This window comes from Epinephelus lanceolatus, chromosome 18, assembly GCF_041903045.1.
Source record: "Epinephelus lanceolatus isolate andai-2023 chromosome 18, ASM4190304v1, whole genome shotgun sequence".
Taxonomy (NCBI): Eukaryota; Metazoa; Chordata; class Actinopteri; order Perciformes; family Serranidae; genus Epinephelus; species Epinephelus lanceolatus.
The window spans coordinates 20986851-21007671 of NC_135751.1; the positions used below are offsets into that span (position 1 = coordinate 20986851).

A 20821-nucleotide genomic window follows, 5' to 3' on the forward strand; every position below is an offset into this window, starting at 1 on the left:
CTTTCTACACTCAGTGAGCAAGGCACCAGCCTGTTAATAACAACAACCAGCAGCTTATCACCAAGGAATCAAGAGGCATGTGTGGCCGATTGATTCATTTAAGAAATGTAATTTATGGGAACATGCATCTCATGAACTTACAATAAGCTTCCCAACGGAAAGACTATATCTTGTGGTCAGTTTGTGATTTGACTGTGTGTATGTGTGTGTCTGTGTGTGTGTAGGCTATAGGCTATTTGTCTGGTGCATTGGCAGGCAGTCAAGCAGCTGCAGTCAATATTGTGGAAACATCTAATTGCCAGTGTTGCATGTATGAGGGCACATGGTAAGATACATTAAAAAAATAAATAAACAAAGGATAGTTGATGACGTTTTTTGTCGGATAAAGTGCAATGAAACCACCAAAGAGTAGACTACATTAATTGTTACATTAGACAGGCTGATATTAGGAAGACTGGCCTGTTGAAAGGTTTTGCTTTAGTTCTTTTCTGCAGGGTTTGTGCAAAGGAAAACAAAATCTCATTATGTGGGACGTGTCCACACATGGGTGGGACATATTAATAGGACAAAAGACAACTCAGTGAAGAGGACCATGCATTGCCCAACAGCTGTCAGGTCAGCTGGATCGAGCATGTTGCTGTGAGCTGCAGCTTCATCGTTACACATTAATTTTGTTGGCTTCTGCAGCTGCGTCAAGCTGAAGCGGCTACCACCGGAAATAGCACTATTTTGCAACCAAAATAAAAGTATTACAGCTCTTAAACTGACAATGAGGCTTTTATTGTGAAAGTCTGAACCCAACATTGAGTTTCTCATTCGTCTTGTTTGACATAAACGTGAACACTGGTCTTGTTCGGGACGTTTTGAGGGCAGAGAGTACAACACGCTCCCTCTCAGAAGAAGTTGAGGTGTAACTGAGCTGAAGTTTAGTCGGATGTTTGCTTTCCATCTGATTTCCAAGTAGCCTCCATCTTTCTATGTTTTTGCTTGTTAATGCCAAACCTTTAACTTCACCTCACCCAGCGGTCGGTCGGTCGGTTAACCAGGGTCTGCGGCTGCTGTCAAACTTTCGTTGACATGGATTTGTTGCACCGACGACGGACGGACTGAGAAATTTGGGAATTAAAAAAATCATTCAGCAGCCACCTACGACAACACAGACTCACCTCAGATACTCTGTTTAACAAGTTGTCTTGGACTTATTTAGGTAGAGACATGCAGAAGTTTAACTCCACCGGTACCCACGGCAACACGCTGCCCCGGGACGCGGAGCTCCAGCTGCGGTTATCTGACAGCGGAGGAGTCGGGGACGGGAAGGAGAATGGAGGTGGGAGGCATTTCCTCAGCCAACCTGAGGAGGAGAAGTCGTTTTGCACCAAGAGGAAGATGCTCGTCGGTTTGGATGTAATTTGTCTTTGTGTCGGTGAGAATATTTACATCTTTTAAATCAATATTTTGACTTAAGGCGAGCTTTTTTTGTGTTATCACTAAATAACAGCCCTTAAACTACCGTAACTCTTCTAAAAATGCACACAAGACCACTTTATAAGTCATTTTAAAGCTTTAAATTCACAATAATTCACTTTTTATATCTGTAAAGGCGCCACACACTTATGTCAGCATTTGTGTTGATTGCAGCATGTGTCAACACCACCTTAGCAGATCATATTAACTCTTTAGAGGTTATAAGGAGGTTGAGCAGAGTTGAAAAACACACAGCACGGGGATTTGTTGGAGTTAACGAAGCTGCAAAGCATTTTTCCAGAAGTCAAATGGAAACTGTTCAAGCGGGCTGAGAAGTTTCAGCTCGTTCCCCTCGGTGCACGTGGGGGCAGGAGGGAAGGAGGGAGGAAAGGAGGGAGGGAGGTGGGGGCTCAGCTGGCAGGAGCAGAGTTGTCCCGGGAATTCATCTGTTCCCATGGTAACTTCCGAAGTTCCCGGGAGAAGAACGTGGGAATCGGGATAAAAACATGCGCGCGTTCTCGTGCCGAAAATTACCTCTGTTGACCGAGCTGTTAAGCCCCTCTCCCTGCAGCATTACTGGATGCCAGCTTCAAGTCCTTTACAGTGTTCAGCTGAGGGGCTGCACAGGCTTATTATTAAACAAAATGTACCATCAGTTTTTACTGGGAGAATTAGAAACATCAGTAACAACATGTTGACAACAGCTCAGAGGCCATGACCATAATAAAGGAGTGGTTAAAAGGAGTTTCTCTAGTATAGCAACTAATGCGTTCCACCTGTCAGTGGATTTGAAAAGCTAATTGTGACATGGCATGAGTGTATTATCATTAAGTAATCCATCAATCATTTTTTAACATGTTATTTTCCACGTTTAAACTAAAGACCAGACTTTCTAACACAGTATGATGACTTTTTGCCTATTTTGTGTAACCAGAAATCACAAAGCAAAGATTTTTAACTTATAGAACAGGCTTGCTGATGTTTTTTATACTTGGTAAACAGTAAACAACAGAGGTGTAGACTTGAGGCACATGACGTGGACAGAAGACAGACTCACATCACAAATTTGATGACTTTAGACCTGACTTGAAGAAATCAAAAAAGGCTTGCAACTCGAGTTGGACTCATGACTTTAAATGGACTTAACCATTTTGACTTCAAACCACTTGATACCTTCCCCTAAGCTTACAAAGTACGCTATTTAAAAAGAGTTCAGCAATTCATTTCCCTGAATCAACTAAAATAACGCTTTTCACTCGTAGCAAGTTGACACCAATCTCACACCTTCCAGTCAAGTTGCAAGAGAGAGCCATGATGAGCTTACGTTACTGAGCGCCAGCTTGATATATAACACCAACTATTTTTGTTCCCATATAAAAACTACACAGTGGTCAACAAGAAACAAATTGCAGTATGTAAAACGTCAAAGATTACAGACAAATTCGCATTTATGTCCAACAAACTTGTTTTTAACAAAGCATTCATGCTTTTTGTAAATGTCTTATATTATTTATCTGTTTTGAAAATGGCATCACATTTGGGGAAAAGCAAATTATGACTTGCTTAGGACTCAAAACTCAAAGTTTAGGACTCAGGATGTGATTTGGGACTTGATGGCAAAGACTTGAAACTTACTTGTGACTTGGTCCCACCTGTGGTAAACATCATTGATGATAAAAATGGTCAGATTAATCACAGTAATCACTATCCATCATTTGGAGACATATAATAACAGAGACATCTGTGTGATAAGATTTGGTCAAGTCGTGTTTTGATTCATCACAGAGCAGCATAATCGTCACTATAGGATTAACACAGGTGTATGAATTGACGCTTAATATGGTCACAATCACCCTCGTTGTGCCAGTATAGTTAATAAATCACTGTAAAGTTAAGACTGAACTTTTCACTGGCAGAAAAAGTCTCCAAATCCTTGAGTCGCATAAATGTGGGAAGACCAACATAAACATTTTTTTAGCAGTTAAATTGTGTTATTAACATAAACATAGGCAGTTTTTAATGGTGTACTGTTCATGTTGTGCTTGGAAGATCTGATTCATGTGTTCAGTTCAAACTACAGCATTGCACCCCTCAGGACTTGAGTAAAAGTAAATTATACTTTCCTCTTCGGTTCAGTCTAGCATCTGAAATCTGGTGAACCTCTGCCGGATCTACCTGCTGTACTTGACTGTGATATTCATTCAAGAGTGAGATTGAATAATTTCATCAGTTTCATGTCGTCATCTCACATGACTACGATAGGGAACGAGCATCAGTGTTGTGTGTGGTTATTCGGACCGGCAACAAACACGAGAGAGGCGGAACCCGTCCAGGCAGACTGACAGGTCTCAGCCTCGTTGGCAGTTAAAGCATAGGAAGTAAGCTGGCAGAAAAACAACAGTGTGAGGCAGTTACTTTCGTTGCCGTGTTATTCTTAACCCCTGCAGGTATGCTATTAGCTGTTCCCTCCACACACTCCTCAGCAGCTTTGTTTTGCGTGTAGGAAGTGGCGAGCAACTCACCATCAGTCAGCACAATGGAGGAAATGACCTCTCTCAGTTCTCCTCCTTAAGACGCACACTGGGCACGCCACTTTGCTTTCTCACAAAATTGCGTGCCTCGACCCCTCTTATCCCCTCTCTGACTAGATTACAACACTGACTGAGTCACTGAGCCTCACAGCTGAGAGGATTTAGAGAGTCACTTAGTCTTGTGACCGAATGTATATTTCTAATGTTAAAGGAGGTCACCTTCTTGCAGTGGATGAGACAAGTGCAGAAGTTTGGTTTGATTTAATGGGCTGATTTTTTTCCACTTTAAATTCATGATTCTTCTTCTTTTTTAACTTTGATGTTTATTAAATTGTAGTTTGTGAGTACATCTAGATGTATCATTAAGTTATGACTTTTTTTCATAATCAGAAAGATAGAGAAAGAGAACACAAACAGGTGTGAGAGGTGAAAAACAGAAAACAGTCACGGTTACAAGTGTCCATTATTGAGGAAGACAACAAAAACACTTCTCTCACTTAAAGCAGATAGGTCAATTTCGCCATAGTATAAATCTTTCTTGTAAATGTATAACCATTGATCTGCAGTAGCAGGTTCAGTACTAATTCAATGTTATTGCCCTCTTGCTTGTGATCAATAATATCTTGGTTAAGTATCTATCATTATCAATGACACAATTATTTATATGTCTGAGGTACATAACTTTGCAAATCCCAGAACTTCTTTCATTGTAACTCACATTTTTCCCAAAATATATGTGTGTGGTTTGACGCTCTATCCACACATATCTACCAACATGTTGTGAACCAGTTGGTTTGTTCTTTATTTTAGGTGTAGTGAAGTAATGGGTTAGGGTTTTCCACCCAAACTCTCTCCATGTCCTTGAATTTGTCGCGGTGAGTTGTGTTTTGCACATACTAAGCCAATTTCTGATTTTCAACATTAGAAAATTATAAGTTCTGAGAGGTTGAGATAAATTTAAAAAAAAAGTGCTTTAAAGTTTTAACAAGCAAAGTTAGACATCAGATGGGCTGACAAAAAAATGACTTATCATCTCAGATCAGTAGCTGCAACACTTCCTGGGAAGCATCACATGTGGTTATGACACCACGCGTACTGAAATAAAAGCATAATATTTAACGATATAGTACAATACAATTACTTATTGTTACACCTTTTCTTACAGTTCTCATAACTAGAAGATTACTTACAGATTCCCGGCTGTCTGATTCCGTCCTGCCTGTCTGCACTGTTAACCATCATGACAGCTATCAGCAGAAGCCTGACCTTGACTCATCTGCGGGTATTCGGCTGTGAATACCATCACTTAGCGGAGATGAATTGGGCCCTTCATTAAGCTAAACCCTGTTATCTCTGACTAACCCAATTTTCCCTTAAAAATGCCCTCATCAGATTCTCTGAGACGGCTGACCTGCAGGCATTATTCACCCTGTTAAAGGGGCTCATTCTCTACTGTAATTGTGGAATTTACCCCGAAGCATCCTATCCTCATTATGCTATCAGCTGAAGAGGGATTCCTCAGTGATCTGAGGTTTTCAGTCTCCTCATGTGTTGCAGTATTTACTTCACGCTTAAAGTGGCGCCATAAAGTCAGTATGATGTGGGTTTATGAATAAACTTTATTGTGTCTGTGTAATCCTGCGATATCGAGCACGTTCACCGAGGCTTTGACTCAGGTTACCTGCTCACACTCTTACTCATCACCGGACTTGCCTAACACTGTTGTACTCTGGTAATAAGGCAGTGTTGTTTATGGCGCCGTTCTGACATGCTCATGATGGATGATGCCCAGAGATGGATTGTTCTGGTTCAGCTCAGTGTCAGTACATTTAGCATAAGCCACATAATGCAAGTGTTTGCTTGTGCATATAAGTGCGTGCATGCATTCCTGGTGGGACAGCAGGGGTTTGACCGGGACAGAGCTGACAGAATCTGCGCCCTGTGGCTGCATCTGAGACCGAGCGTCCAGCCACCCAGAGGTCAGGAGGTGTCGGGTGTTTGTCATATCTGCAGAGCATGCAGGAACAGGCCTCCCAGCCCGCATTGCTGCGTCCCTCCTGCACAGGTGGTCCTCACCCTGTCATCACCCTAATAAAGCCAGTTATTGCCGCTCTTAAGAGTAAATGGGGGATGATTGGAAGTGGCACTTGGAAACCCAGTATTAGCTCATACGGCTTAGAGGAACATTATGCTTGCCACAAGGCTTGACCTCCTTGAAGAGGTTAATTGTGAAATTGTATTATACTTGACATATGCAGAAGATTATGCTGGGGTTAAAATACAAAAGAAAGACATTCTTCCACACTTAAAATGGCATAGATTTGTCTGTGTAAAACAGAAAGTGATTTCATTCTGTAAAAACAGAAGTAGTTTTTGGATACTGTTGAAAAAGAAAGTTGGAATCAGTTGATTACTGTTGTGTGCGAGTGTGTGTTTTTGTTCTAGACGTGAAGCAGCATGCCAGGACGAGAGGGCCGGTATCTACCTCAATGATCTGAGTTCTAAAAGTTCTCCCTCCCTCCAGCTTATCGCTCCTTTAGCCCCCTTTACATTTTCCCCCTCGTTTCTTCAGCCAAACTCTATTTTAAGACTGAAGGTGTTCCAGCATTGTAGCAACGGAGGTGTTTGAATGTGTGTGTTTTACGTCTGCATGTGTGTTTTGGGCGGGCGGCGGGTTTATGTTAGAGGATTCCTGGTGCTGTTCTTTTGGCAGAGAAAGCTGCCAAGTGAGTGAGACAGCGAGAAGCCAACACGTCACAGCATGTCGGTGTGTGTGTAGGGCCAGGAATATTAAATTGTCTCCTGTGTGTGTGTGTATTTATGTGTGTGCGTGCCTGTGTGTAAAAGTGTGGGTGTGGGCATTTATGCGTCATTGTGGCTGCTAATGTGGACACCCTACTATAGCTGCCATGTGCGTGCTGTTTGTTGACAAATTTGCCGGTCCTGTTTTGCAGAGCGTTTCAGGCCCTGATCAAATGCGCTCGGAAAGTTATGGAACACACTGGCGTCACTCTGCGGCTGACAGATGGAGAGCCATTAAAAATGGCTCAGTCAAATCATTAGTCAGTGGAAGAAGTGATTTCGCTTACTCTCTCTCTCGTTAGTGTAATGCATCTTCTTCCCATTTGACAGCACTGCAGAGGTTCAGGAATCCATTAGCTGCACCCTTCCTTAGACTCCTCAGACAGACTATATGGGCACATGTACTTTGCCGCCAATACGTCTTCCTTCACCCATTAGCACACCAGAGACGGCTGAGGCCTTGGAAATGTCTCAGGTGCCTAAGGGCTGAGGGGCAAGTGAGAGCCTGAATGAGTGAACAGCCTCAGGGTTGGAGAGCAGAGTAAGGCGTGGAAGGAGTTGAGGATCTACAGTAGGGGTCAGAGGTCAGAACCAGGGGCGCCTGAGGGATCTTATCTACAGCTGTCTGTTTATGTCTTAGTGAGGAAGTAGCACTGAGAAGGATAGACAGTTTGGATTGTAAATAGCTTCAAATGTACTTTTAATGAGGCAGCTGCAATCTCCTCCTCGATGACAGTTCCATAAGTGCCCAGGGTGGTCCATAGGTATTAGCCCTAATGAGTGAACAAAGATGTGTATAGTATTCTAAACCTCAGTGCTCATTAGCTGCAATGGGTTTGGAGAGGCTTACCATCGAAGTATCTACCTGTATCTGAGTACAGCCTATTGCCCCGCCTTTGCGTCTTTCAGAATTAATGACTTGTCTTTCTCTGTCTGTCCCCCCATAAGGAGACTTAGACAGCCCCCCTTGGCGCCATGGCATGGTTACCCATCATCAGGACCATTTTATCATTGTGTCACATCTCACCTGCCGGAGCCTTCCTTCCCTTCATCCTCTCAGGCGTCGCTCTGAAGTCGTTCCAACAGCATGTTCTCCTGTTATCCAAAACACACCGGCAAAACAGCCCTGCAGCCCTCAACTCTTGCCATACATACAGCACCACAGCAATGAGGCTGCTTTGTGCCAAATACCTCCCCGGCAGTCTCAACCACAACCCCGTGTCGCTCTCACATTGCAGACTGCCAGCCATCAGCTCTCCGCGCACGCCCTTACCTTCTCACCGCAAAAACCACCAGAGAGCTCCTTTAAAGTTTCCAAGGTACATACCAGAGCAGCGGGTCCTTTATGTTCCTGCTGAATCAGACAGGCAGACACACAGCCCACTTCAGGCCTCACCACTCTTGCCCTGAACTCCAAAGCAAGGCTCCAGGAAGCAGGTCAGTGAAGTGTGGAGAGAACAGAAGCAGCTGTGGGAAGCATGTCTCCACCGGCCAGCTGAAACAGTAACAGAGAAAAGGGGGCAAGCAGGAGCTCTCCTGGTGCGCTGGTGGAAGTTAAAGCAATATAAAGACAGTCAGAACCACCTTGCTCACAAGAAACATTGTATTTTAGTTTACGTGCACTTTCATGTTTGATCTCGCACAGTAAAAGCTTCATAAATATCAGCATTGTCAGCTAGTGATGTGCTTTCAGCCATCTCGCTGTTTCTTTCAGGGCCTTGGGATAATGTGCCATGGTAAATTAAGAAGTAGGTATTTACTTAAAGAGGCTGTGTGGAGTCCAGCGGCAGGAGATGCTGATGATAGCAGATGGTTAACAAAAGATCCAAGACTGCTGTGGCTCCTCAATCCCTCTTTGTTCCTCGCTGATTTTTCCTTTGTGCCACCATCAGGGCAGACAAAACAGACGAGTCTTTCAGAACAATCCAGCCAATTACTGGAAAAAGACATGGGTGTGTGTCAGTGCAGGGGGCCACCACACACACCCTTATTCCACCTCTCCGCAACCTTGATTGGGCCACCATGGATGAACAGGAAGAACCACCTTTTAGGAAACTAACATACACGCACAGCATTTAATTGGGTTTGTGGCAGTTTATGGTTGCCAATCATAATCACAGCCTTAGTGCAGATGACTTCACCTCCTGTTTAAGTGTTACCTGCCCAGCAGTACAACAGTCTCTGTGTTCTTTTGTGTGCTTGAGCCTGCGTGATGGTGTATAGCTACAGTCTCTTCCTGTCTGCCTCTTCAAACAAAGACTTTTTTATATCAGGTAAAACATAAAAGACCGGGCTTTACCCTCAGAGTACCTGACTCAAACTGAATGGTGATTAGATGAAAGAACAGATCAAGGTGAGCGCACGCAGACAGCTTTGTGCAGTTAAAGCCATTATTGCACAAATAATTGTACGAGCCCACCCAGCCCAACTGGAAACTGCTATTTATGAGCGTGTTAGGCAGGCCGTCACGCTGCTCCTTGTAATGTCGTTACCAGGGATTATCATGCTCCCAAAGATTCAAATTACGACACTTCAGAGTTCAGTTCACCAGCTTACTATTTTTTGCAAGGTTGACTTGAAGGTAAACAAGCAGCTTAAAATTTTGCTGGGAAACACTGGCACATGCAAGCTGGTGAGGGGCCCAGCGAGGGTGGACCACCCCTGAAGGGAGCTGTAGCGGCAAGCTGGGCCGCAGCCCAGGCTCAGCCTCGTCCTACACTGCAGGCCAAATGGACCTGTGTTGACAGGTCACCAATCGTCTGTCCTCGTATCAAAGGGCAAATGTAGAACGAGGCCTGCACAGTCAAACATTATTGAGTGTGGTGAAGCAGATGGTCATTAGATATAGCTTTAGGCTAAGTGTCATGCTAATCTATGAGGATGCCCAGGCTGTTTGTCAGACAACCAGCAGCATCCACAGCAGCTCATTTGGTTTTGTGAGGCTGTTTGCCTCAGTCCATGTTTTTAAGGCTTGTTTGGCTCTTGCATGGTTTGTTTGGTTGATTAGGTTTTTGTCAAGGTGCTGGTGGGTTTTTTGGCGGTTTGTTTGGTTGTGTGTTAGTTTATGTGGCTTTGGGTTTGGTTTGTTTGCATCCCAGTGTGGTTTTTATGTGTGTGTGAGTGTAGTTAAGTCCGTATGTGTGTTGGGGATATTCTGCTGGTTGACGTGGGGTCGTGTTTACAGAGTGGGTCCCAGCAGAGCCCAGATCTCTGACCCTCACATTCCAGAACCACCACTAATCGCCTCCGTCTGCTGTTTTCTGTAGAGAAACCCTCACCGCATCTCTCTTGGCTCTGTCTCTCCAGTTTTCTCTCACCCCAGTATTATTGCCCTCACCCCCATTTGTCAATTTTCTAGCCTCCTGGCCATGTTTTTTAGCCTAGTTTTTAGTTTGATGCTGTATCGATCAGCAGATGTTTAGCAGTACGACCATAAAGCATGTCGATAAATAACCATCATCTGCCCTGTTTTTTCTTTTTTCCCCCCACTCTGTCTTTAATCACTTTCTCCATAGGTTTTTTTTTTTATTTCTTGCTTTTGGTTGTTGTTGTTCTCCTCTCACAGTGAGCTCATTCTGGGCTGTGGTCATAGATGTGTAAATTAGAACCAGAAGAGTTTCTCAGAGTGAGGCACATATCCCCTCTGCTCTCATCCCCCCCCCCCCCCCCCCCCCTTCTTTCTTTCTGTCCCTTTTGACTATTTGAAAGCATTCCTGCTTTGAGTGTCAGGCCCAGCGAGCAGCACATTTTGGCCTGGCTGTGTGAGCCGACCCGCTCCTCCGCCTCCTTTTGGGTCCCCTCACAGGCCTTCCTGGCCTGGCTCTCTTTTTGAGCATGTCTTGGCCAGGTGCAGAGATTTGCTCACAGCTGCCTGACAGATGATGTGAGGGTCTCTGGAGTGTTTTCGTGTCTTGTTGTGAAAACAGTTTTAATGTAGTTGTGAAGCACAGAGGTTGACTGTGACACAGGAGCTTGTAATTTGTATAAGACTGTGCAAATACTGAATAGCTTAGCATGTGGTTTCTAGCACTCTGTTTTTATGTATTGTACAGAACTGAGGATTTGTGACCCAACTCAGGTTGAAGTAAATTTATTTTATTGAGAAGCTTTGCGAACAGCTTTGCCACATTGGAGTGATCTTTGGTGCATGGCCATTAGTGCAGACTGTGTCCATGGACTTCATGCAAAAATTGGGGAGAACAACAGCCATCAGCTCTGGCAGGTCATAAAATATGCTGCTATCTGGCTCAGCACTTCAGGTTCCCATTAGGCCTCCATATGTATTGAAAATGATCCCTTAAAAAGTCCTTGTTTCTTCTGAAACCACAGAGTGGCCTTAATGGAGGACCTGTCCATTACCTCTCCGCCAGTGCAGCAAAAATATTGATTATTGAGAGAGGACTGTCCATATTGTGGAATGTGATGAGGACGTAGAGAAAGCCTGTTAATGGATGGTATGGAAAGCAATATTTGCCACAAAGTTGACCTCTTTACATCTGAAGTAGCTCATTTATGGCAGAATAAATGTAAAACGCTGTACTTTATGTTGAAACATTTGAGCACACAAAGAACACCCCATGTGTAAAACCTGCGTTGTCCACATTTCGGCATAAAAAAGCTGCTTTACTTATTGTATCCTTCCAAGTACTTGTGATTGCATGGTCAGTAAATTCAAATCGTCAACCCCCAATCAAAGGTTGACGTGTCATTAATAAGGTTGTTTTCATATTAGGTACGATTGATTTATACTGCTCAACCTTTACATTAGAAATATTGATACATACCCGAGTTTACTTGCGTCATTATCTACGTGTCACAATGTAGTAAGCGCCAATTGCAGGATTTCAATGGAACTGACCTTCGTATCATGCGTTCTATGGTTTATTTTTAGGAGACAATTTCAAGAATGACCTTCTCGGGGCGTCGCTGGCTTAGTGGTAGAGCAGGCGCCCCATGTACAAGACTGTTGCCGCAGCAGCCCGGGTTCGAGTCCAGCCTGTGGCCCTTTGCTGCATGTCATCCCCTCTCTCTCTCCCCCTTCCACACTTAACTGTCCTGTCCATTAAAGGCAAAAAATGCCCAAAAAATATCTTTAAAAAAACAAAAAAACAATGACCTTCTCACCTGCCCTCCTTCTTTATCACCCATGGCCATGAAGTTCAAAAGATGAGATAGGCATGTGCTGTGCACATATGCGGGTTTCGAAACAGAGCGGAGGCGTTGAGAAATGTGTTTGCAACTCGCCAGCAGCTAAATGCGATAAATAGCAGTCCACTTACATGTTTTGGTACAGTTGGTTTTCACACCTGATGCAAACAGTACCCTACTTTTTTGAATACCTTTTTAAGTGGACCCAAGCACGGACCGGCATACAGCGTGTTCACACTGATCAAATGAACTGGACTTTGTGGTCAAGTGTACTCACCTCCAGACCCAGGTCCCTGATGTGACAGTCACCTAAAACTACAATAGTCATAACAATGCATTCTGATTATTTTGGCATCATCATGCTCACCTGCAGCACAAACATTCTTTTCTCCTGTTCTCATATACTCACATATTAAGCAACACGTGTACACATTAATACATTGAAAAGTGTATTGCATTATCGCCAAATGAAAAAAAATCTACACCCACTCCGTCTGAACCAGAGATGAACCAGACCACACCTCTGCAGGTCTCCACCGAGGTATGATACACACTGATAAAAGGATTACGATTAGGAGATTACAGGATGAGTGTGCATTTTTATGCAGGTGGCAGAAAAATACCAGGAAACCTTTATACAGGAAATTCATTGTTAAATAGACAAGAAAAAAATTTCCCTAAGTATTTATCTAATACTCCAACAATCTAAGCTAATACTGACTTATCAGATTACCTCAAGGAGGAAGTTTTCTGTAATATGACTGTTCCTAAAAATGTGCAGTCTGACATTAAAGGGAAACTTCGGTATTTATTAACCTGGGTCCTATTTTCTCATGTTTGTGTCTAAGTGACTAATGGAGACTGTTATTTGAAATTGAATGAAAGCACTGTAGTCGATAGCAGGGAAACAGGCTGCAGTGCAACCACTTGGGGCATTTGGCACCATCAATTTACATCCACTAAAAATGCACGTTTTTGCCACTGTCAGGCTCATATTGTTACTATAATGGTCTGACAGTGTTATGGAAAGGACTTTACAGAGAAATTAAATGTTCTTATCTTACCTTTCGTTGACCCGATCTGTTTGTTAGTGTTTGTAACCAAGTTTCGCTAAAGGAGAAGTAACAAACAATAAAAGTGTTTTCTCTATGGTCCTTAACGTAATGTTATCAGACACTTCTAATAACAATTCGAGCCCGACAGTGGCAAAAACACTGGGCCAGTTTGAAAATTAGTTGTCTCCATTAGTCAATTGGATACAAAATCATGGCAAAAAAGGGTCCAGGTTGAAAAATAGTTTTCCCTTTAAGAAAGCCTTTAGGTAAAATGTAATTTATACAACACCGTTACTAACTATTGTGGCAACACTGTCCACAAAATTACACACATTACACATTATTAGAGTCTTAAAATATATTTGACTGCAGAACTAATACCAGGATAATTTCAATGGTTTGCATTAGATAATTTCCCTTTGTGTTTTGTTGTATTTTAGGTAGCCTTGTGTAACATCTTGGCCAAGGGAAAAAAGCATTTCGGCTAATTATGGGATTTGTATACCATGTGTATTTATTAATCTGCACACTTCTTAAATAAAACTAAACTCAAAGTGATAACCACATGGTTTCACAAGATTCAAATGACTATTTTTAGAAAAGCAGGAATTCTGATCAGACAACACCAGAACTTAAAAATAAATGATAAAAAGATCCATTATTATTAATTATTTTGTCTATAACTACAACTCATGTATGTGACCTGTATGCGCATGTGTGTGTTGCGTAAGGTACCTTTATGCAGTATGGTGGTGAGTGTGAGGAGAAGCGTGTCGACGTGGCGTCTGAATGAGATGAGCAAGAGATCAGGGTCAGATGAGAGGTGTTTCCTATCTGTCTCTCTTTGTTGGCATCATGGCCGCTGCTATCTGCTTGCAACGTGTTTCCCTCCCTCACTTTCTGACAAAGGCTGCCCTTAAATTAAGTGGAAGTGGGCTGGCTTTTATCTGTGTTTTGTCTTTCTTTCAGGGCAGCATGACTTTGACTACAGAGGTCACTAACACACAGTTTTGGCTACAGCATAACGTTTTAAATCGGCTATAGTCACACAGCAGTTAAGAGTTGCCTCCTCATGTCGTGTTTTCTGTGCTGATAGCCTCAGACCTATAGATTATTTCCTTGTTATCCTTTATCAGTTCATTGAAGGCAGGCTGAATGAGCAGTGTGATTGTATGGTTGTGATAGCAAACACACAGAATAATAAAACTAAAACAAAGCCGATGTGGACGAATCTTGAGAGTTGGCACAGCAGGTCAGGTATTCTTTCCCTGCCCTTTGTGAGTTAATAATTGTCGATTTATCATGCTTCAGGACATGTTTGCATGCCATTGTTTGTGCGTTTGAGTGTGTGTTATTCCTTTTGGCCTGATTCTGAATGTGTATCCTGTACACTACACAGTCACGTAGTCTGAGAGATTCCCTGGCAGGAGCTGTGTTTTGGCCTGGGTGCGTTCCAGCCAACCAGCAGGCCTGGGATGACAGGAAGAGGCACAGAGGTTAATGATTAGTCCCATGTTCTCGCTGCATTCCATGGGGTGACAAGGGGACATGGGATATGGGACAGAGAACTGGAGCAGTCTTTCACAGGGCTATTGGTTATTAGTTTGAAGTACAGCACAGAACGAAAGCTGTGCGGCTCAGCTCCTGTTTCTGGGGATATGAACAAACTGTCTGGCTTTTTGTCATCAATAAAATGTTGCACAACTTTTTCTCAATGGACTTTCCCCATCCGGCTGTGTGGTTTGTTTGCTTAAGAGTGCCAGACCTTGACCCACTTTCACCTGACACGTCTTATAATTAGTGACCAACCAGGAAACGTAGTGAACACACACTGTATTTAGGACAATTAGATGGATTAGTAAAAGTCATCATGTTCCACCAGAACAAAGCACCATTGTGAAAAATACTTTGCTCTTCCTACAGAGGGTTTATTGTCCTCTTTGGCACACTGAAGTTTTTTTTTTTTGTAACACACCCTCTAATATCTTCTTCCTCCTTCCTCATCTTAATTCCCCACTGTTATGCCCATCTCCTCATCTGTCTGTCTTTCTGTATCTGTCATCCTTTCTTCTCCCTGCTCCTCTGATGGAAGCAGCTATGTGTGGAATGCTTCACCCCCCCCCCTGAAACCATGTCACCAGATGACTGATGTTCTTTAAAGCTGCTCCCTTCATGCTCCTGTCAGACATGAGAGGGCCCCCTTTATGTTAGCCGACTGTATCTCTGCATCTCGTGCTCTCTGCGACCGTTACTGTGCAGACCACATGCTCACAGATACTCATCAAGCCATCTTTTGTTTTGTCCGCCTCCCCTTCTCTTTATCTCCCCCACATCTCATCAGCTTCCATCCCCTTCTTCGCATGTGAATTGAAGGCAGTGACTCCGTACAGGCGAGGCTTCTTCTGCGGAGACTCCAGCATCACCTACCCCTTCAAGAAGAAAGAGGCCATCCCTGACAGCCTGCTTATCGGTGGTGGTATTGTCATCACTGGCCTAACGGTAAGACAGGAATAGCTGTTCTGGCACTGTTAAAGTCACTTTGATGTCATGGAGCGCGTGTTTGTTTTAAAACTAAAACAAATATACTTTCACCGTTCAGGTATTTGTGCAGCCGTACTGTATGACTTATGTTAACCTGTTTCTCTTGTCTTGTTTCCTTCTCAGATCGCGCTAGGTGAGTGCTACCGGGTGCGTTTCCGAGGTGTACACTCGCGGGCGTTTATCCGAAACTGCTATGTGTCCTGCCTGTACAAGGAGCTAGGAAGCTTCCTGTTTGGTTGCTGTGTGGGTCAGTCTCTCACCAACATGGCCAAGCTAAGCGTGGGACGCCTGCGACCCAACTTCCTGTCTGTCTGCAACATCACCTACGCGTCCATCAACTGCACTCCGGGCAGCTACGTGCCCCAGGTGGACTGCAAGCGGTCTGATCAGAAGATGGTGGAGGAAGCGAGGTGTGTTTCAGCTCTGAAATTATATGTTTTGTTTACCAAGGGTGGTGTCACACAGCTAATGTGTAACCTGCGGCATGTTATATTGATCTTTTCTTTCAGGAAGTCTTTTTTTTCCGGCCATGCTTCCTTCGCAATGTACACCATGCTCTACTTGGCAGTAAGTCACATTTGCTTTTGAATACACACACACACACGAACACATCTGGAATGTGACCTTCATATTCACCTGAGCTTGTGTTGTATAATTACAGTATTCAGTGCTGTGTTTACAGCGCTGGGGGAATATAACAACTCTCAATTTCATTTCAGTTATTTGAGAAAACACCATTCACCAGAGGCCAAGAACACTGTGTGCAACTATTAGCTAGATAAGCTAATTAAACATGCGCAAACCAACACCAGCACATGTGCTGTTAAATATATTCACACTTCCTGATCGTGAGGGAGGAGATCTTTGAGAGCAGCAATTCTCTAAAGGCATCCTGCTCCAAGCTGAAAGAGCTGGTGAGACAGAGAGACAGGGAGGGTGGGGGGGGGGGTGGTGGGGGGGGGGCGGGGGGGCGGGGGGGGGGTAAGAGAATGAGGGAGAATGTTTTTCCACGGGGAACATGAATAGATGAAGAGGCTATGCAGACAGAGGAGGCCTTGTTGTGGGTCTCATTTAGAGGAGGGGGTGGAGGGCTGAATATGCCTGCTGAGAGATCGACAGGCTTCTTTCAGCAGGAGACACCCTCTCAACCCCCCCATCTCTTCATCTTTCTCTCACACTGCACTGCCCAGCAGTCGTGGGTGCACTGAGGGACAGAAATGACAGTTAGAGGGAGACAAAAGCACATTATTAACCATAAAATGTCCACATTCCTCCTGTATTACCCCTCATTAACCCTTAAATTACACTTCTAGTTAACTTATAAATATAGTGTATAGCTGTGATGAACAAAATGAAATGAGGATGTTGCTGTGCAAAATTCAAAGAGCACTTGCACACTATAGAAGTCCAAATAAAAAGCAGCTCCTCTCTTACCAGACAGAGACAAACAAGGACGAGTAGGGGGAGACTGAATAAGAGGAATAAAAGGCTAAAGTGCTGAAGGGAAGAAGTGGTTTGAGAAAAACAAGGGCCTCAGTGTTTGTTCCCGTTGTTTTTTCTCCTCTTCATATCTTCCACACACACACACACACACTGCAGGCACAGACTCACAGCCTTGCATGCAAGTTTGCTGCTAGCTAGTGTTTCAGCAGACTGCAGACAACCTGGAGAGAGTGTGTCAAACCTGTAGCTACACGCCACCCAGACCGAGGCCAGCTGCTAGTGTTTAAAGCAGGAACTGTGACACCTGCTCTCAGCTGGGATAGGAGAGGGAGAGAGAGCACCCGGTGAGGGTTGGCCTCACCGTGGGAATGTAGGCCACGTGCTCCCAAGTGGTCGATGGGTCCAGACAGACCTCCAGCCTCCTCATAATGAAGCTAGCACCGCATCTGCATCGCGCTTGCTTCTGTGACCCCATTTTCACCGACACAAACATCCATTCTGCACTGCAGCGCCGAGGCAGGAGATGAGGATGAACAAAAGGAGGAAATAGGGTTTAGATAGTGTTAATGGACTCGTGCCAGGCTTCTCTTTCCCCTGTGGGAAGCAGGCTGAGTGGAGGTCCATGTTTCACTTTAAGGTCTCTGCCTGTGTTTAGAGAACTTGAATTATATGAGGTAGTTATCAGTTTATGATAGTGGGGCATACATCAAAGGGACAGTTAAGGTCCAAATCAAAACATATTTTCCCTCTTACCTGTCGTGCTATTTATAATTTAGACTGTTTTGGTGTGAGTTGCCATAGAGATGTCAGCCTTCTATTGAATATAATGGAACTAGTTGGCACTCGACTTGTGGTGCTCAAAGCGCCAATCCACAGGCCTTGTTGTGAGTGGTTTCATGTAGGAACTATTTTCTTTCTACCGAACTACACCCACCAAACCCTATCACTGCACAGAAGGAAGTGTGCATCTACTCATGGATGACAGGCTCATGCACAAGATGTAATGGTGTCCTCTTCAGAAGAGCTGTAATGTTTGCTAGCTGAGTGTGCTAACAGTAGATGCTAGCTTCTTTCTGCACAGTGATACAGTTGGCAAGTGCAGAAAATAGTTCCCACACATGAAACTGCTCACAACAAAGTCTGTGGATTATCTTGAGTAACCTGGTCACTATTTGAGCATAGAGACATTCCTGTCGAAATTTTCAAATTAATTGTTTGGCGCTTTGAGCACCACAAGCCGAATGCCAACTAGTTCCATTTTATCCAAGAGAAAGCAGACATCTTTATGGCCAATATCTCCAACACTCTGCAACTCACACCAAAACAATCATGACTGATAAATAGCACTACAGGTAAGAGGAAAAATATGCATTTTTGATTTTTGGGTGAACTGTCCCTTTAATACACAAGCCCCCACGTGCATGTATTCACTTTAATGTGGTAATTATATAGTCAGTAGTGATATAATAACAATATCTATGTTTCTTGCAGTTCTACCTGCAGGCGCGGTTGTCGTGGCGAGGAGCTCGGCTGTTGCGCCCACTAATACAGTTCCTCTTAGTGATGATCGCCATCTACACCGGCCTGAGCCGCATCTCTGACTACCGCCACCACCCCACTGACGTCCTCACGGGCTTTATACAAGGAGGGCTCACTGCATACTGGGTGGTATGTTGAAAATCCCTGTTGTCTAAATAGTCTTGAATAACAGTTATCTCTGTCTTCACGGGATTTGTTTCCCCCTGCTCTCTGTTGAGCGAGTTAGCTTAAACAATAGGCTCTCTCCCTCAATTTCCTCACTCTGATCTCTCGTGGTGTTTATAAACAGCGGGTGATTGACAGTGTGTGTGGTCTGTGTATATTTCCTGACATGTTTTTTTGTGTCTGTGCCTGCAGGCCTTCTACATCTCCTCCATGTTTAAGCCCTGCACCCGTCCAGACCTGTCTCCCACGAGCATGTCCCTAGAGAGCCCACTGTCCAGTCAGCAAACTGTCTGTTAGCAGGCACATGCAGTCATCCCAGGAATCAGAAGATGGACTGCAGAAAGACAGGGAGAATGTGAGACAGCACAGTGGAGGAGCGGAGAGAAGAGGTCGTTAATAAAGGGAATCACTCTAAGAGAAGGATACGATTACAGAGTACAATCTAACACACGCTTGCTCGTCCGGGCATACTGATACATTCACACAATCTAATGTTCACACTCATACATGTGAAATACAAGAAGCACATTTGACTGTAAGTCAAACCCGTCCAGTGAAAAGAACTGCAAAGCAATATTACAGATATTTTTTTATATTTGAAAAAAAAAATCTTTATTTTTCAAGAGGATTTTTAGAAGCTGCTAATGTTGATAGTTTTCTTCTGTGATGGAGGCATTATGGTCAGTGTGTTTAGTTAGCTTTCAGAGCAGAACTGGTCACTCTTTGGTCTTGGGTGAGAGCAAAGAGAGCGCCAGCCTCCTTTTTGTTTTTGATCTTCTGCTCAGCTTGGAAAACATCGCCCTGCAGCTGTGAACTGAGACCATTAGACCTCAGATGTAAAGACAGCTCTGTGCCGAGTAATAAGGAACAAGCAGTGGCGTCAACATCTAACCATCTGTACCTTCTGATGTGCCGCTGCTCTAATCAGACTGCCCTGCATCACTATGACTAAACAATAACCTGTATGTAAGCAAAGAAAAAAAAAACAGTATTTGAGCTGTAATACAATGCTATCCCTCTTTTTGTGTAACCGAGGTGGTGATGGGGAGGAATCTGACCTTCCCCAAAACTACTACTTTTCTGTACTAACCACTTTGACTGTGTCTCAGAGGTGGAGGTTTGACTGAATTTTGTAACCGTAGACCTTTTGCCCCCCTGGACTCCAATCTCTGAGCTGCACCTTGATTTATGCCACTCTGACAGGAGGGCCGACGTGGCTGCGACCCCGGCGGCCCTCCTGCGCATCTTTATTAATAGCACTTGAACGTATATAATGGAACCTTCTAATTATAATCAATATTATATATTTTATCACAAGTTTGAATAATCAGTGTTTATTTTTGTTAATGTCAGACTTATACACTTTTTTTGTTCTTGAAATGATAATTATTCAAATTGAATGTAAATAGCTGTCATTTTATAAACCACAGAATTTCAAAAGTATTAGTTCCAGTTTTTGGACAGTTTTTACATGTTTATTAAGTGTTTGTATTTGTGTCAATCAGGTACGGAGAGTTACTATTGTATCTGTTGTAACTACTAGACTGAGCCACAGATATTATCAGAAAGCTATATTTTTTGTGTTCCCAGTTATTGTTATTTGTCCATTTTGTCTGTGAATGCCAGAAAAAGGCAGAAATAACCACTGTACTCAAAAAACCAAACCAATAAAATGAATGTTGAATGTTTTTAACTCCTCTATTATTTTTTTGTGTCAGCAAGATGAAACCAGACACACTTAACATCAGCGTCACAATATTTATGCTGTCTCGGTTGTCTCTGGCTACTCACAAGCAGCGGAGTTGGTAAAGTAAGCTATTTAGTAAGTCAGTCAGCTCACAACCATTATTTTTTTAGAAACAGGATACTAGACTGTGTGAAGAAGTGAGGGAAATCTGCGCTGAAACAAAACGTAAACACTGAAATGATAAGTGATTTAACCTCTTGTTTGGTTTGGAGGCTTCTACTCCAGTGCTCTGCTAGTTTCTTTCTCTTCCCGTCTCTCCTTCACACCCATCCTCGCTTTGCCCCTTCCCTGCTCTCAGTCCTTTTTGAGTGCAGTGGAGCATGATGGGGTGTTTCAGAGGGTCATGCTACCATGGAGATGCTTAGCCAGATACAGATTTGGGCGTC

General features: G+C 43.6%; 1 protein-coding gene across 1 annotated transcript; it reads left to right on the forward strand.

Annotated features, from left to right (window-relative positions):
- Positions 1 to 850: 850 nt before the first annotated feature.
- ppap2d (phosphatidic acid phosphatase type 2D) lies at positions 851 to 20381 on the forward strand. The gene is made up of 6 exons (XM_033645655.2): positions 851 to 1423; positions 15342 to 15499; positions 15665 to 15951; positions 16051 to 16108; positions 18476 to 18652; positions 18881 to 20381. Exons 1-6 carry the CDS (start codon positions 1216 to 1218, stop codon positions 18983 to 18985), a joined length of 993 nt encoding a protein of 330 aa, XP_033501546.1. The 5' UTR covers positions 851 to 1215; the 3' UTR covers positions 18986 to 20381.
- The last annotated feature ends 440 nt before the right edge of the window (positions 20382 to 20821 follow it).